Below are 16,814 nucleotides of genomic sequence, written 5' to 3' on the forward strand. Positions count from 1 at the left end.
CCCTTAAAAGTTATGGTAGATGAACCAAATTTTGCATGAAGATTTTAGAATCCATCATTATTAAAAATCGAAACAATCCATTACAAAAAATATATATACCTATGAAATAATGGTATTTTTTGATGGAGGGGCAAATTTTAGGATATGCACTAAAAAAGATTCTTGTTCATCTTAGGAATAAGTGCTAATAGGCTAATTTTTTCATTTTAATCTTTGTTTGGATATTCTTTAACTACCCTCAAAAATCTAAAAAAATCTCATGTCCGCAAGTCCTAATTTTCTTGGTTTGAAAATAAGGTGCAGATTTTAAAAAATTAATAAGAAAAGTTTAAATTTTTATATGTATACCAACATAAGCGACATGATTTAAAGGTATTTTTTAACACTTATTCCAACAAAACTCAGAAACAAGTCAACCTGACCGTCCCTGAAAAGTAATGCACCTTATTCATGTTGATCTGACACAAATATCTGAAGTGTAGTTTTTCAATTTTTTAAAATCTGCACCTTATCTTCAAACCAAGAAAATTAGGACTTGCGGACATGAGATTTTTTTAGATTTTTGAGGGTAGTTAAAGAATGTCCAAACAAAGATTAAAATGAAAAAATTAGCCTATTAGCACTTATTCCTAAGATGAACAAGAATCTTTTTTAGTGCATATCCTAAAATTTGCCCCTCCATCAAAAAATACCATTATTTCATAGGTATATATATTTTTTGTAATGGATTGTTTCGATTTTTAATAATGATGGATTCTAAAATCTTCATGCAAAATTTGGTTCATCTACCATAACTTTTAAGGGTTTTTCGGCAGTAAGTTTGCAACTGTTATAATAATATGAGTTGACAGATGAAAAACAGGTATAACTTTTTCCAGAGACGTCAGATTGTCTTGATTTTAGATTTTTTGGAATCAGCATTAAAAAATACCTTGAAATCATGTATCATATGTGTATATAATACCATAGCCTATTTTTGCTAATTTTGAAAATCTTCATTTCGCGATTTGACCTTGAAATCGCGACAAGCGGACATGAGATTTTTCTAGACTTTTGAGATATGTTATAGAATGGCAAAAGGAAGATATTGAGCACAAAAAAATTCTACTAACATTCATTCCGAGATTTACCCCTTTTTTCTCCTTATTTTACTGTATTATTAGACTAAGAGAAGAATGAACAAGCTAAGGTTTATCGGAATATTGAAAAATTGGCCCTTAAACATAAAAACCAAAAAAAAAATTAATCTTTGGGTTTCAGGAAAATGATTTCAAATATATTTCTTGAAATATAAAGCGTATATTTTTACAAAATTTTATCAAAATCGAGCTTTTTATTTTGTTATATATAAAATTTTAATAAATGCCAAAAATGGTTACAAACTTCCTTTTGTTTCCTCATACCCCATCCCACTTCCGGCCATCTAAATTTTCTAACCACTCAAAATTTTTTCAACTTTTGATCTCTGAAATTAGTTGGCCTATATAGAGGTTATTTTCTCATTGTTTAATAGGCAAGCAATCCACAGTGGGCACCGCCATAGGTCAAAAATAAAAAAAGTAAATGTCAGTTTTTTTAAAATCCAATGATTAAAACAATGCTCTACAATCTCCCATCAAACCAAAACCAAAAAAAGTTAGACGGTTACACCTTTTTTCATTTCTTAATAGCCGTTCAAAGTCAATATATAACAAAAGTACAGTTTGCTTATCGCTGCAGTTATGTATAAGGTGTGAACTTGGGATAGTGAAAACGGATGTTAAAAAATTGTGAACAATATTAAATTATTATGGATATTAATGAAGAAGGTTAATACTTCCTAAAAACATAAATTATATTGTTAAATCAAATTAAGGCTTACTGAAATGGGGCTCGTAAGCGAAGCATTTTTAACCATTTTTACTTAGCTTAGTTTTCAGTTAATTGGAGATTTAGTTGGATTGCCTTCGAGTGCCTTCTACAATTTAAGTTCTCAAATGAAGAATACTGTCCTACCTTTCGAAATAATAGCGCGTTTTTTTTCCCTTTTTTCCCCTTTTCGAGTAATACGAGTTTAAATGCCCCTCTACTGAAAGAAAAAAATTAACTCAATATAAGTTCAAGTGACCTCAACTCCAAAAATTTATAAAGCGTTTCGCCCAGGTACGACAGTGGGCTCATCACATTTTCTAAGTGTCTGAATTTAAACAAATTCCCTTAGAATATTATAATTCACAGTATATTCATGCTGTGAGTTTTATATAGTGTCGTTAAACATCGACCAAAATAAGGGGTCTTAGTAAGGGTACGACAGATCTAACTGATGAGCCCACTGTCGTACCTGGGCGAAACGCTTTATAAATTTTTGGAGTTGAGGTCACTTGAACTTATATTGAATATATTCAATCACTTCACTTAAAATAAAAATAATTTTAATAATTTTTATTATTTTTGTTATTTTTTTCTTCGTTATGAAAAAAATTAACACTTAAAACTAAAAGATTGCCTTATTGGCACTATTATTTTTATAAAAACTGACCTAGAGGGTAAGGGTAAGGTGTACGACTGACAGTCAAAGCAGAAACACAATCACGCTTTGCCAGACGCGTCATCGCGTTACGTTGAGAAATCCTCAAAGCGCGCTTCTGTCACTTTGACTTCGAACAGCTGATTGAAACATAAAATCTGCTGTCAAATAAAAAAAACACAGTCACTTACAAAATTATTGGGCCAAGTCTTTATCGTGATTTAAATGTGGAAAAATGAAGAAGGATATCAATGTGTTTAAAAAATGCGTAGAAATTTGTTTATTCTTTAATCCTATAGTTATAAAAACAAAACCAATCAAAATAAATTGTTTTTTAAACAGAACAAACAATAAAACTCAGTCTAAATTATTGTTGTTTTTAATACGTAAATTGATATTTAAAATATCTCGATCAGGGTTCGAACCTCGGTCATGAAATTTTGGAGTAAATTTGAAAAAAAAGTGGAGCAAATGCAAAATTTTCGGAGTAGATTCAAAACAAAACAAAAATCTTTAATTTTCAGGAATTTTTTTTTAATAAAAAAGAATTATTTTGAAATATATTCACATCTAACCAATTTAATTGTTTTATAAACCTCATTAATGCTAGTGGTGGTTCATAAATATGTTTGCAATTCTAAAATAAATACAATTTCAATTCCCATTTCGATTAATCAGGTTAGTTTAGGTAAAAAGTTTTTGTGTGGAAAAAGTGGAGTATATCGCGAAAAATCGGAGCGTTGGAGTAGATTATTTTTTTCCCTCAAAAGTGGAGCAAATTTGCTCCGATCGAACCCTGATCTCGATGTCGTTTTTTTGTGCAAAATCTATATAGAGAAACAAAAAAACACCTAGTTTTCTTATAATTTATTTTTTTTTATTCACGTTTGGCTTAATAATTATGTGAGTGACTGTAACTATGTCTGATAAATGTCAGAAAGCGAGCAATTGTCAAAAAAAGCGTACGTAGAAAAAGCGTAATTGTGTGAGGTTACACAGATTTCGTATAGTTGAACTTTTGGCAGTTGTCAAAATCGAAGGCAAAGCGTGATTGTGTTTCTGCTTTCAGGTTCGATTAATTTTTTTTTATTTTTTTTTTTTAATTTTCTATTTTTCTTCAAAATAAAAAAAAATTTTAAAATTGACTTTATATAATTTTGCAATAATAAATCATATAAAGTCATATTACAGACGTTTCATTAAAAAAAAAAATGGTCACTATATTTTTGACCGCACTTTGTATGGGAGGGTACCCACTGTGCAATCCTTACCTATATCGAAAATAAAATATAATAAATCATCAAGTATTTACGATAATAAAAAGGTCAGATTGTGAAAATCCACATTTATCAAAATATTCACATCTGGCAAATGCAAAGGTAGCAACACAATGTTAAAAGTTTAATTGGTCCTTTTCCGGCTTCTGTGTTCTGTTAAAGTTTGTAGGTAGTTGTTTTTCTTAGTTTTTTGTTTTATTTCATTCGAATCAATTCGAAAGCAATAAAGTTTGTTCATTCTTTGAATTGAAATTTTATAAAGCAGGTAGGAATTTTTTTTGCAAATCAAGTTGTACTTTAAAACTTTTAGGTATAGAAAAGTAATAACAATAATAATTCATTAAAGTCTAATAAAAGTCTGAAAAAAGGAGAAATTCGTTAGAAATGGCATCTCTAATGACTTGAGTAGTTTAACCAAAAATATAAACTAAAACAACTACAAAAATAAACTTTGTAAAGTAAAAAGCAATGCAAATTGAATATAAATTGACTTTTGAGTGCTGCCAAAACATCGAAAATAAGTTTTTTTTTATAGGAGAGATGCTGAGCAGGAAAAACAAACTTGGAGTTTTTTTTTTCGACTGGCATTATTTTAAACTCACTATGGAAATGTTCAAGTTTGTCCAAACTTGTAGATGCCATAAGAGGTTGTTGTGTATTGATGTTTTGGTGGTTAAAGTATTTTGTGTGATAAATTAATGTTATAAAGTGGTTAGTGTGTTCTGTGTTTTTCTTTTGGATTTTTGAAGTTAAAGGTAAATTTGTTTTTTTTTTTCACACCGAAGGATATTTATTTAAAGGAATCGGTATAAGGGCGGTTTTTTATGTAAATTGTTACCAGTGCTCTTATACATCTATGCGCCAATTTCCCAGTAGTGCATTCTTTGATTTTTTTTTCAAACATTCAGGATAAAGAGTTACATATATTATTTTTAAGTGTTAAGCACCTAAGCATTTTATTTCTTTAAATAAGAATAAAAGCTAATAAAACATAACAAAGAATATTCCTTCGACAAATTTTTTTAATGCCCTTAAATTTTACAAAAAAAAAAAAAAACAAGTTGATATTTGAAAAGGCGAGGAATCTCTAACGCAATTACCCTATAAACCTCGATTAGGATACAAAAGAGTTCCAAGAAATTTCACCCATTTGAATGAAAAATAAATTATACTTTTAATTTTAAGACAAGCTAAAGGCGAAAGGAGGTAAGGCAATTTTTGCTACAGAATATTTCAAAGTCCTATCCTTCATGACAGCATTTTCGGAATAAACTGAGTCTTATGACTTTGCGATTAAGTGAGACATTATCATACTGGGATAGAGCCCAAGTATTCCTTTTTCATTTTATGTAGGGATGGCGATTGTTACTCAAGTAGCACAAAAGTCTAAAATACACCAAAATATTTGGTGTATTTTTTGCACTTTCGTGATATGCATTTTGAATATAAAAAATACACCATTTTCTCGTATATAAAAAACTCCGGTGGTTAAAAAAATATACCGATTTTGGTGTATAAAAGGCGCTAGTGGTATATTAAATGATCTCGTTTTTGGTAAAAATTATCCCTTTGAAATTGAAAAATACACAATAAATCTATGGATAAAATACACAATTTAAATTATTCTGATTTAAAATTTGAACCAAAGTTTATTTTTTACCTCAAACAGTTTGATGAATTCTAATTCACACCATTTCTTATGAAATAAATGAAAATGAACTTTTATTCACTTTCATAATATTGCCATAAGAAAGTAATGGTTAAATATGAATTTGTTTACCTAATTTAAAAACGAAACACATTCTGTCTACTAATTTTAGATACTACCCCCTCTAAAAATCAAGCGCCTCAAAAATGTCACTGAATTAATGATTTTTTTGTTCGATTTTAAAAATCAGTTTTTTCAAAAATTATAATTTTGTTGTTGTTTTTACATTTTTTTAGAAAAGTTCTTTTATAATATAATATACCGAATGGAAAAAACAAGAATACGGGATAATTAGGTCAATAAATATACTATTATAGTAAAAAATTAATTTCTGTCTTCTTTTTTTAAATGGCGGCCATTGAAAAATATGGCGTCTCCCATTTATGCATTCTGATGAATTTTATGTCCACAGGGTGTGCTTCCTACACCAAAGAGAGTATACAAAATATACCGTTTTGGTTGATTTCACAATCGAATAATTTTATGCACCATTAATGGTATATTATAAAAACAACTGAATATCGGTGTATTTTTTGCACAGAATCTTAAAAAAATGTTGAAATTTTTCACAGAAAAGACAGTGGTATAATTTTTATACCACTAATTTTGAGAAATACACCATATTTTTTCAATTTCCTCAATTTTACACCAAAATTAATGAATTTACACCAAATTATACACCAGTGTGCTACTTGAGTAGTACACGGTTTTCCGTTCGGTTGAACCCGTCGGTTTTAAACCGTGCTAACGTGAGTTTAATATGAATACAAATTTATAATTGTGTGGTTAGTTGGGTTAGTTGAGAAAGGGAATGAGAGTCATGAGGGTTTTCAGTTTTTTACTTTTTTTGTTTTTTTTTTTTTTTTGTAAACGTTTAAATCGGGAGTTCAAAAAACCGAAAAAATCCGGTTAACATTTTCTTATGTTTTCACATAATTTCGTTTTTCCTAAGGTTAGCCCAGCATAGCCCAACATTTTTTTTCGGTAGCACACCCTTATTGTAACGGAATTATATTATATCACATAAAATAATTTTTTTTAATACAGTTATTGGTTTTGTACTATGGTTCATTTTCTCAACGTTAGTCGGTTTTTTTTTTCAAATATAAAAAAAAACTTTTTTTCGTAACAGAAACCGAAAAAATTACATTGTGTTACAAAAATCAGGTTTCAAAATATACGCGGGCGGAGACCTATCACGTTTTGTAGAGCTTGTCGCACTGATTACGAAACGTTATTTAAAAACTCCGTAACACCCCCAAAATCTGGAGTTAGGGGCATAAAACGGTTTTTTGGACCTTCACCCATTGAAATTGAAAAATAAAAAAAAAATAAAAACAAATTTTTGAAAAACAGAAAAATCTGATAAAATTATTTTTCAATTTTCTCAAAACCTAGAAGGCATAGAAACATATAGTTTTCACTGCTCGATAAGGAATCAATTGAGGCAGTTTTCTGCATGAGTCAATTTTTTTTTATTAAAATTGAAAGTCTGGACAAAAATAGTAATTAATGAGTTTTCAAAATTTTTTTCGCCTATTTTTAACTTTGAAATTGATTATTAAAAAAAAAATTGGTACAGTTCTGCCTTTCGGAAATGGTATCACTTATAAATGTAAGTGTTGCCGTTGTTTTTTAATATTTTTTTTTTAGAAAATTGTCCTTCCCTACTAAAGGGGGGAGATAGACCCCCCTCCCATAGTAAAAAAATGATTCTATTGAAATCCTCTACAAAAAACCGTTATCAAATCCTGGCGCCCAATCGTTCGAATTTCTGTGCCTGGGTTGAAATCTTAAATTTTTTTTTTCTAAGCCAATTTTGAACTGATTTTCATAAAAAATAGCTCGTTTCATTTCGAAATGAATATTATTTAAAACAGCATGTTGTTTTGAAAACATATACATTAAATTAATGTCGAAGTTGGGCAAATGACGAAAAAAATTGAATTTTTGAACTTTGACAGCTTATAAATTCTAGGTGGTTTAACTGAATCATATATTTTATACATTGTTGAAAAGGTATAATTATCTTCTATCAGAATTTTTTCAATGGGTGAAGGTCCAAAAAACCGTTTTTTGCCCCTAACTCCAGATTTTGGGGGTGTGAGGGACTCTACAAAACGTGAAAGGTCTCCGCTCGCATATATTTTGAGTGTTACACAGCGTTATCTATGATTTTATTTATTGAATTAAAACTGTGGTCGTTAGCCAACCTTAAGTTAAAAAATAATGGCAAAAAACTTTTTTGCCATACAAAAATTGTGCCTACAAAAATTCCCTTTTAGAGTAGAAAAACGATATTGAGTTATAAAATTAACATTATTTACATTTAAAAGTTTGAAACCCAAATTTGGATCGAATTGTTTACAAATCAAGGTAACATTGTGGTTTATCTGGGTAACGCAGTGGTATTTAAAGTTTTAAAGCTGATTTTTGGTAATAAACTATTAAGAATATTTAATTGAAATTAACTTTTCTGTGATTTAACTTCATAGAAGACTTACATTGTTCCTATAGTTTCAAACAGGAATATCAGAGAGCTTAATTATATGATTTTACAAATAAAATTGAAATTTGCAGTAAAGCAATGCAGTTGTTTAGTTTAGATCACTTTGTGTTTAAACTGTCATAAATAAAGAAATATCATTCAAAACATCTGTGCAAATGTTATTTTACAATAGATTAAATTATAACCATTCTATGTCAACTAAAATATGGTATCATATATATTGTTAAAAATTTCCATTTTTTTTTTTTCAAAATTCACTGTCCAAAGGGAATTCAGAATTCCCAACAAAAGTTACGCATACACCACAGTGACTTTCTTAGTTTCCTCTAATTTAATCATCAATCACTGAAAAATAGAACTGTCTGAACAAAATTTTGACTCAGAGCTGCATAATTTGTTTTCTTCTTTGAACAAAAAAAAAAACATATTAAACCATAAAAATTAAATACACTAAAAAAAACACATTTAGATTTTTAAGATTTTTGAAAAAAAAGCTTTTTCCTTCATAATTGGGCTAACGAAAAAAAAAAGTTGGGCTATCTTGAGTTAACCTAGGGATTTTAAAAACAAAATAAAAATATTTGGGGGTGCCAACTTATTATAGCCAACTAAAAAGGTGCACAAATGGATAAATACCTCAACTGCCTATACGCCCTGATTAACTTTAGACATAGAGGTTTATTTGTTCAAATCTTAGTCCACCAACCACCAGCGCCCTGATTATTTTAAGTGGCATCCTAAGTGAGTATTGAGTAATAATGCAGACGTATAACAAAATCGCATTTAATGCCGAAGATTAACTGCTATTTCATTAGACTGTAAAAGGGTAAAAGGAAATTAAATTCTGCAATTGCCAATCTAACTAAACTTTTTTTTGTTTCCTCTAATCGGATTTGACGAAAGCTTAAATGTAAGTGCCTACCTAAGAATTAAAGTGGAAAATAAGTTTTAAATCGATGCTGGATGATTACCAGAAAAACTTTAACTGTGTATCTTTATAGGCAAATTACATTGTAAACTTCCGTCCCCAACAAAAAAATAAATCTCATTTCTATTTCTATTCAGCGAAAAATTGTATTTCATCTGCAAACATAAAGAACATTTATCTTTATTGTTACTCGTACTTCAGGGTCAAGGATAATGTTTTTTTGAAAGAAGAAGAAAAATATCTTCGCGACGCGACAACGATATACACAAACTAAAACAAAACGAATTAATGAAATAAAACAAAGGACACTTTCAGCGTCTTTACAAAAAAGCTGTTAAAATGACATTTACGCGTTTATATTTTTTTTCTTTTGTCTTTGAAAATAAAAAAAAAAAAATATATATAGATACAAAAACTACCCCCCACACTTTTAACGTCCTTATTCATAATGACTTATTTTGTATTTTTTGCATTTTGTATAGGATGGATCTAAATCCAAGGAGAGGAGTAGATGAACGGAGGAGTATAAAGTAATTTCAATGTTTGTAGCCTTCGGGCTCTGAGGAGAAGAAAAAGCAAAGTAATACGATTATTGTCTTGCTTTCGAAGTGATTTTACCTCTCAAATTCAAACACTCTCACAAATGAAGTGATTAATAATTAAAGAAGAAAAGACTGTAGTTAAGAGTGCATTTTTTTTTTTTTTTTATATTTTTTTTTTTAACTTACCTTGCCAAAGCTTCCCTTTCCGATGGCCCTCAGAATTTGAAAATGATCAAAATTGACTGAAAATGAAAAAGACAAACAAGTACAAATTAGATAATTGATGATATTTTATCTTAAAGGTAAAGGTGTTGAAATATTGTGTTTGTATTTAATAATGCTAGATTGGCTTACAAGATAGTACAGATGGGACAAGTCAGGGAATAGAAAAAAGTTTTAAAAGAGATTCAAATAAATCAAACTTTCACTAAGAACCTTAGATTTAATTTAGGTCGTAAAAGTGTGCGTCTTTTTGCAGCCATTCCTCGAAAGACCTTTCTTAAAAAAAAAAATTTACTTAAACTGTATTTAAGGCAGTAAATTTAGCTTCGTTTCTGGCACTTCTTTAGCATATTAAGATAGGAATGCATATTCATTAAAGAGTCTACATTCACATACACAAGCTAAAAATATTTTTTTTTAATTTTTACCAGCGTTATCTTTTGTGTTTCATACAAATTCGATGAATTGAGGTCTGTGCTTTTATTTCTCCAAAGTTATTCATGCCGTTCTACATCCTGAATATTGTATGCTTTTCTTCAGAAAAAAAGACCGTAATGCAAAAGTTAAAACGGACGTGAAAAACTTTGGAGAAAGGATAACACAGAGATAAATTTCATGGAAATGATATCGCAAACTGGAAGTTGCTTACTTACTGTTGTGATTCCTTGAATTAAGAAAACTGTTCTTGGTTGGAATACACGTGTTTTTGAATTTGAATTATTCATTTTTTATGTTTTTGTCGTAAAGACTTTAACCTTACTTTATTCCTGGAAGCTTTGAAATAATAATAACTGCGTTAAAAATATCATTTTATTTTCTGTATGAGTATCATACACTCATGTAAAAAATAGGTCTGATTATGTTCAAGACTTGAGAGTCGAAAAGATCAATGAGGCACATTGTATTGCTCCTTAAAAAATTTAAAAATGTTTCATAGTGGAGTAACTAAAGCTCAAAAATTGGCAATATTAGGGAACCCGACCGAACAGCTTAGATTTTGATGATCTTTTTTTTTCAAACGTGCGTCGGTAATTAAAAATACTTAAAAGTCTATAGATTAAAAATCACCGGTGTTGCCGTTTTGATTTTTTAAAGGAGAATGGGCATTTTGGCCGTTGAGCGGCCATCAATAAAATTGGTATCAAATGAAAGAATTATAGCCCAGGAAAAATTTTTACTATGGACGTTTCGCTGTATTGTGTTAGGAATGCAAGATAATGCAGTATTAGTATTGTTAATGCATTGTTCAATGTATGAAGGAAAAACTGATTTATATTTTTATTTGGAATATAAAATATGATGCTCTGTCATTTTCCCTGAGCATGAAGACATTAATCTTGAAAATCCGACCAATAGAACTCATAATATAAGATTTTTAAGACAACCATTTCAGGTTCGAAAGTTTTCAAACAATTCAAAGTAACAAAAAAATGAACAACAAAACTCTATAAATAGGCTTGAATTTGTTGTTTTAAAATGCTTATAGTTTGGGTTCTAGTGGTTGGATATTCAAGATAAAGGTCTTCAGGCTTAGGGAAAATGACAGAAAATAATATTTGCACTTAAAATACACAATTGAGTTTTAACATTAAGACATATATAAAGTGTTAAATGCAAAAATGCATTTTATCCGTTATTGAAACACGTCACATGGATAAAACTTCTGCACAATATATGTAAACCTTAATTACATCAAAAAATAACAAATTCATTCCTGGCCGCGTAACGTCCACGTTTCATACAAACTTGCCCATTCTCCTTTAATTGAAGATTTTTGTGAACAAACAAAAATTTTTTTCAAAAATTCTTTTAAATTTAATAAATTAATTGATGCAAAAAGATTGTCTAGGAAATTCAAGGGAAAAAAATATAATTGAGTGAGGGACCATCTTTCATCGTTCAAGCGATAGATTCAATTTTCTTATTAATTGTCTTCAAACACAAAAAAAAATATTTGAACACAACGGCAACACCTACAATATTTAAATAAACATTTTTAAAAAGCTAGAAGCTTAGTAATATTTGTAAAATTAAAATAAAGTTAATTGAATTAACGGCTTTTGAAAGAATGGTAACTGAACTCAGATTTTGAAAAAAAAAAATTATTGAAAAAATTTTAACATGTGGTTTTTAAACTTTTTCGTAATATAAAATGCATTTTTTTTCAATTTTTTTTGGCAACATTTATTATGATTTGAAATTATAAAAGGCCATGGTATAAAAAGACAAGGTATGATCATTAGAGCCACCATCATACAAAATGGGGTAATAAGGTTTTGACGTTTGGCATTTGGCAAAGTCAAAAGCAACAACAATGTCCAAGATAAATTTGTTTACAACAACAATTTCAATGGGCTGGGCTGTCAAAACCTTAAGTAGCCATAAGTTTTGACAGTTCTCGATACTGAGTTTTTTCTAATGATCATACCTTCTCTTTTTATACCATGATAAAAGGCAATTTCAATATGTATTACGGTTTATGAAAAAAATTAAAAAGTATTTCAATTTAGAAGAACTTTTTTTAATAAAAGTTTTGAAAAAAAATTTAACTTATTTTTTTCTTTTAAAGTTCAACATCTAAATATAAAATTATTTTTTATTCATTTAATAACCCTTACTGTTGAAAGTAAAATAGCAAAAATTTAAAGTTCTTATTTACCAAAGTCTTTGAGAAAATTAATTATTTCAATGCAAAAATTCAGTTTTTATCACAAAAAAAACCCCATTGATATTGAAGTAATTTTTAATTTTTTTTTTTTTTCAAAAGTGTGATATATATTACCTTTTCTGCTTCGGAACTCAACTGATAATATTTATGGCCAAAAATTTTTTTTAAATAAATTCATATTTATTAGAAAAAGTTTGGAAAAAAGTCATTTTAAATTTTTTTAATAACATTTTTTTTTAATTCTGAGTTTGAGGACCATTTTTTCAAAAACTCTTAATTAAATTTAGTGGATTTAAATTTAAGAGATAAGAATGAGCTTCTGGCTTTTTAAAAATGTATTTTGAAATATTTTAGGTGTTGCCGTTGTTTTCAAAATATTTTTTTTGTGTTTGAAGTCAGACTGTGAGAAAATTGAATTAATCGCTTAAACGATGGAAGATTGTCCCTTACACCTTTATATTTTGTTTCCTTAAATTACCCAGAGAATCTTTTTCTATCATTTGTTTTATGAAATTGGTTTTGTTAAAAAAAAATTTAATTTTAATTTTAAAAAAACAATACGGCAACATCGGCAATTTTTAATCTATGGACTTTAAAGTATTTTTAATTACCTACGCTTGAAAAAATAAACGTCAAAATCAGAGCTGTTCGGCCAGGTTCCCTAATAATTTGCTTTAGTTACTCTGCTATCACTGGTTAAAAGAATTTATAATTTAAACCTTTTTTTCGGTAGGTTATAAAAATAAATCTATAAAGATCCATAAAGTGGAAAGAAACAAAATGCCGCTACCCTGCTCACTAGCTAATAGGCACCTTGCCAGGAAATTTCGGTAGATTACTTTAAGCACTTTATAACGATTCCAAACCGAATATAGGTACTACTTTTGTTTATGTAATATGATAATTGATTCTTTTAAGTAAGTGTGTTTTGCAGTTTTATTTAGTGTTCCTACCTGTTCAATTGAACACAAGTAAGAAAATTCGTTTTTCCATGGCCAAGTAATTGGTTTGAACTCTTCTATTTTTCAAATTTTTTTCATAATCCTACCTCATACGAAAAATTTCGTTAAGGTCTCAATAAACTGGACCGATCTGATTTTACATGTGCTAACTGGTGTGCACAAAACCACGATTTTTTCGAACATTTTTTCTACTTTAATATAGCCGAGAAAAACAATGGACAGTTACAATTTTGTAGGTCAAACATTTCTTGAAATACAGCACTTTGAATTTTTTTTCGCAGTATTTTTTTATTTATTTGTAGATGCATTAAAAATTTTATTTTCAATATAAATATTTTGCAGTTTTTCTTATGCAAAATTTTTTTATTTGCAGCAAATATTTTCCTTAATGCAAATATTTTTCAGTTGCAATAAAAGTTTTTTTTTTTAATGCAAATTTTTTATGTTATAGCAATAAATATCTATATTTTTGAATTTCATTTGTTTTTTCAATTTATATTTTTCTAACACTGATTTCATATAGCAAATTGTCATACTTAGCCGGAAACCCCATTGCTCTAACCATTCCCGTCCTAAGCCCTCTTGTGAACACCTCCATCTTAAACCCTTTGCCTTTTCTATTTTGCCTTCTTCTCTCGTATAGTTTGAGCTTGGTTTTTAATTTAGGATTACCGCAAAGAAACTTTACTGGAATTCAGGGACCGGTCTTAACTTAATACAACATAAAAGACACCTGACAAACAAAAAATTTGATTTAGTTAGTCTAAGTTAGTTATAAATATTATTAAATATTTTAAAGATTGTACTTAGCTTAAAAAAAAATTCAAAAAAAGAAAGATCTATTGATTTTTTATTTGTATGCTTTTGCTGTCTACCTTGTTGTGAACATATTTATGAAGTGAAACCTTCGAAATGAAAATCCTAAGAAAATTGAAAAAAAGACACAAAATCTGAAACATGGAAAAATCAAGCAAATCGTCTTAGGGTCTTAGGTTATAAGAAGAAGAATATTTTCTTATCTGAAAGAGATGAATTGAAGATAAAGTTCTCATTCTGCTCTTTCAGATAAAAAAATATTTTATTTAACTTTTTTATACCTTAAGAAGATTTGCATGATTTTTCCATCTTTATCATTAACTACCATTTATTTTGTCCCCTTGACTTTTTTGAGCTCACTTCAATTACTAACTGCAAATTGCAAAGGTTAATCTATATTGCACATTACATTCGTGAAAAGGTTGCTACAATGTTAATATATTCTACCCTCTAAAAATCAATAAATTTTAGCCCGTTTCCGAGAGTGTATTCGAGTTTCAGTATTATAGTTTGTTGGAAATATTCGAATGCATGCAGTGCACTTAATATCGAAGCATCGAGTTGTTTGTAATTAAATCGGATTGAAAATTAGCCTATTTTCATAACTACCCTTTTGTTATATTTTCATCATTATCGCACGAATCATGGAACAAACACAAACACTTTGAATAATTTTGAACTGCAGATACTAACAACCATTCACATCCTGTTAAATGATGCATGCAGTTTCGTTCGAAAATACCAAACCCGAGCTCATCATAATGAGAATTATATTAAAAAAAAAATAACAAAGTCTCATATAGGCTCAAACATTGACTAATTAAGTTGAAAAACCTTGATGTTAACCAAATTGTATACCTATGGGGGAAAATTAAAAGTTAAAATACATTTTTTATTTTAAATTAAAGAAATGAATCCTTTTCGTGGAGTAGTATTAAAAAAAATAAAGAAGAATTTAAAAGAGCAACAAAATGAAATGAAAAGAAGGATATTTTTTTTTTACCATAAAAACGAAAAACAAATACAAAAATGTCTTACCATCTTCATCGGAAAGCAAACTGGCGTCTGTTCGTGAGGATGAAGTTGCTCCCATGGTGCATTTGCTGTTTAAAGGATGAAACCTTCAATTGTGCACTCGTCTGTGTGTCCTTACAACAGGAAACCATCAGCGGGGCCAATTGGTGGCGAAAAATGCGCTGTTATACTTTAAGTTAATCCTCAACATTGATGCAATTTATTTGCTCAGCTATATGATGTCATTACCGTTGTTGCTGCAGGATGATGACAAGGCTGAAAAATGCAATAATAATAATATGTTTGTGTTAGTTGAGGGTTGAATATCTGAAGGAGGCAAAGTTGAAGAAAAAAAAAGAGGATAATTTGCTTAATGTACTGTAGTATCTGCGTAATATTGCACAAAATATATAGGTGATTTGCATCATTGCACATATAATGTTGGAGCTCTCAGCAGGGATTAAATAGAACGATATCCCCACCGAGAGACTTACACTCCATTTACAAATCATATTTTCAAATTAATTTATACAGTGAGCGTCAGAAATAAGAACGAAATTATATTAAATTGTTAAAATTCAGACAACAAAATACATTCATCAAGAAACTTTTCTCATTTGTACAGTCCCTAAGTCTTACATTAATAAGTTTCAGGCGGAATGAATCCCTGTAGTTGAGAGTTTTTTGGCATCGTAACTTCGTGACTATACTCTACCTTTTTTTTTTCAAAACATTAGCTAAGGCTTTTCTTTCCAATGAATGTCTGCAGAAGGCAAAATGTTTATACCTAAAAAAAAAAAAACAGGGCCTTGAAATTTGGAACCGAATATACAACGTTTGACCCTTATTAACTTCATTCCTGAATTCCATCTCCCTATACATCAAGATTCGCATGTAAATCAAATAACATCGATGGAATGTTCAAAAGAATTTTTGGAGGGAAAGTTAATTACATTAACCAAAATACTTTTTGTTAATTAGTCTGTTTCATTATATTTCGTTTGCTCTTTTCAATTAAATTGTATTCTATTCCTACTTTCGAATAAAAAAAATACTTTTGTTAGGAATTTTGCCCATTGCGATGGAACTGGAAAGGATTTTTTTTTAATTCAGTTTTGATTCAATGTTAATTGAAGTGGACACAAATTGGACAACAGACCAAATAACGACGAGACGTACAAAAAATAATAATTATAATAAGTCAGTGACTCTCTCAAAAAGGTTGCTTTATGATGGCCCTAGGTTGAGTGTCCTTTTTGGGGACAGCATGCATATACTTGGTTTAAACTTTAAACCCATTTTTGTCGTTCCCTCTTCGATGATCACAAAACCGACCCTGCACATCACCGACCATGACGGAGCAGCAGCGTGAATTTTGCTTTGTCATCCTGCACAGGCGAACGAGCTTTTCTGGTTTAGAGCCATCGCTGAATAAACTGCCTAGCAATTTTAAAACGTCTTCTCCTCTTTTACTCTTTGAAGCGCGGTTGCAAATGAAAAGCCAATTAAAAATAGCACGTATAGGTATACGCCTTGGTGCATCCGGAAAACATGCAAAATGTGAAATTATGATTTTTAAGAAAAAACACTTTTTTTCAAAATCGTCCGATCCGTTTTGAGAAAATGTGTTGAAATTAAAAAGTATTCCATTTTCGATTAACT

The 16,814-nt window shown here is 29.3% G+C and overlaps 1 protein-coding gene across 1 annotated transcript in view; it reads right to left on the reverse strand.

Annotated features, from left to right (window-relative positions):
• LOC129916542 (serine/threonine-protein kinase 32A) overlaps window positions 1-16,814 on the reverse strand; it is a 125,250-nt gene that overhangs the window by 18,623 nt on the left and 89,813 nt on the right. The window contains exons 2-3 of the mRNA XM_055996546.1: window positions 15,177-15,428; window positions 9,657-9,712 (exon numbers count right to left, since the gene is read on the reverse strand). Of these exons, the coding sequence (XP_055852521.1) occupies window positions 9,657-9,712; window positions 15,177-15,231 (111 nt within the window). The 5' untranslated portion in view covers window positions 15,232-15,428. The remainder of the gene's footprint in view (window positions 1-9,656; window positions 9,713-15,176; window positions 15,429-16,814) is intronic.

This window comes from Episyrphus balteatus, chromosome 3 (assembly GCF_945859705.1).
Source record: "Episyrphus balteatus chromosome 3, idEpiBalt1.1, whole genome shotgun sequence".
NCBI lineage: Eukaryota > Metazoa > Arthropoda > Insecta > Diptera > Syrphidae > Episyrphus > Episyrphus balteatus.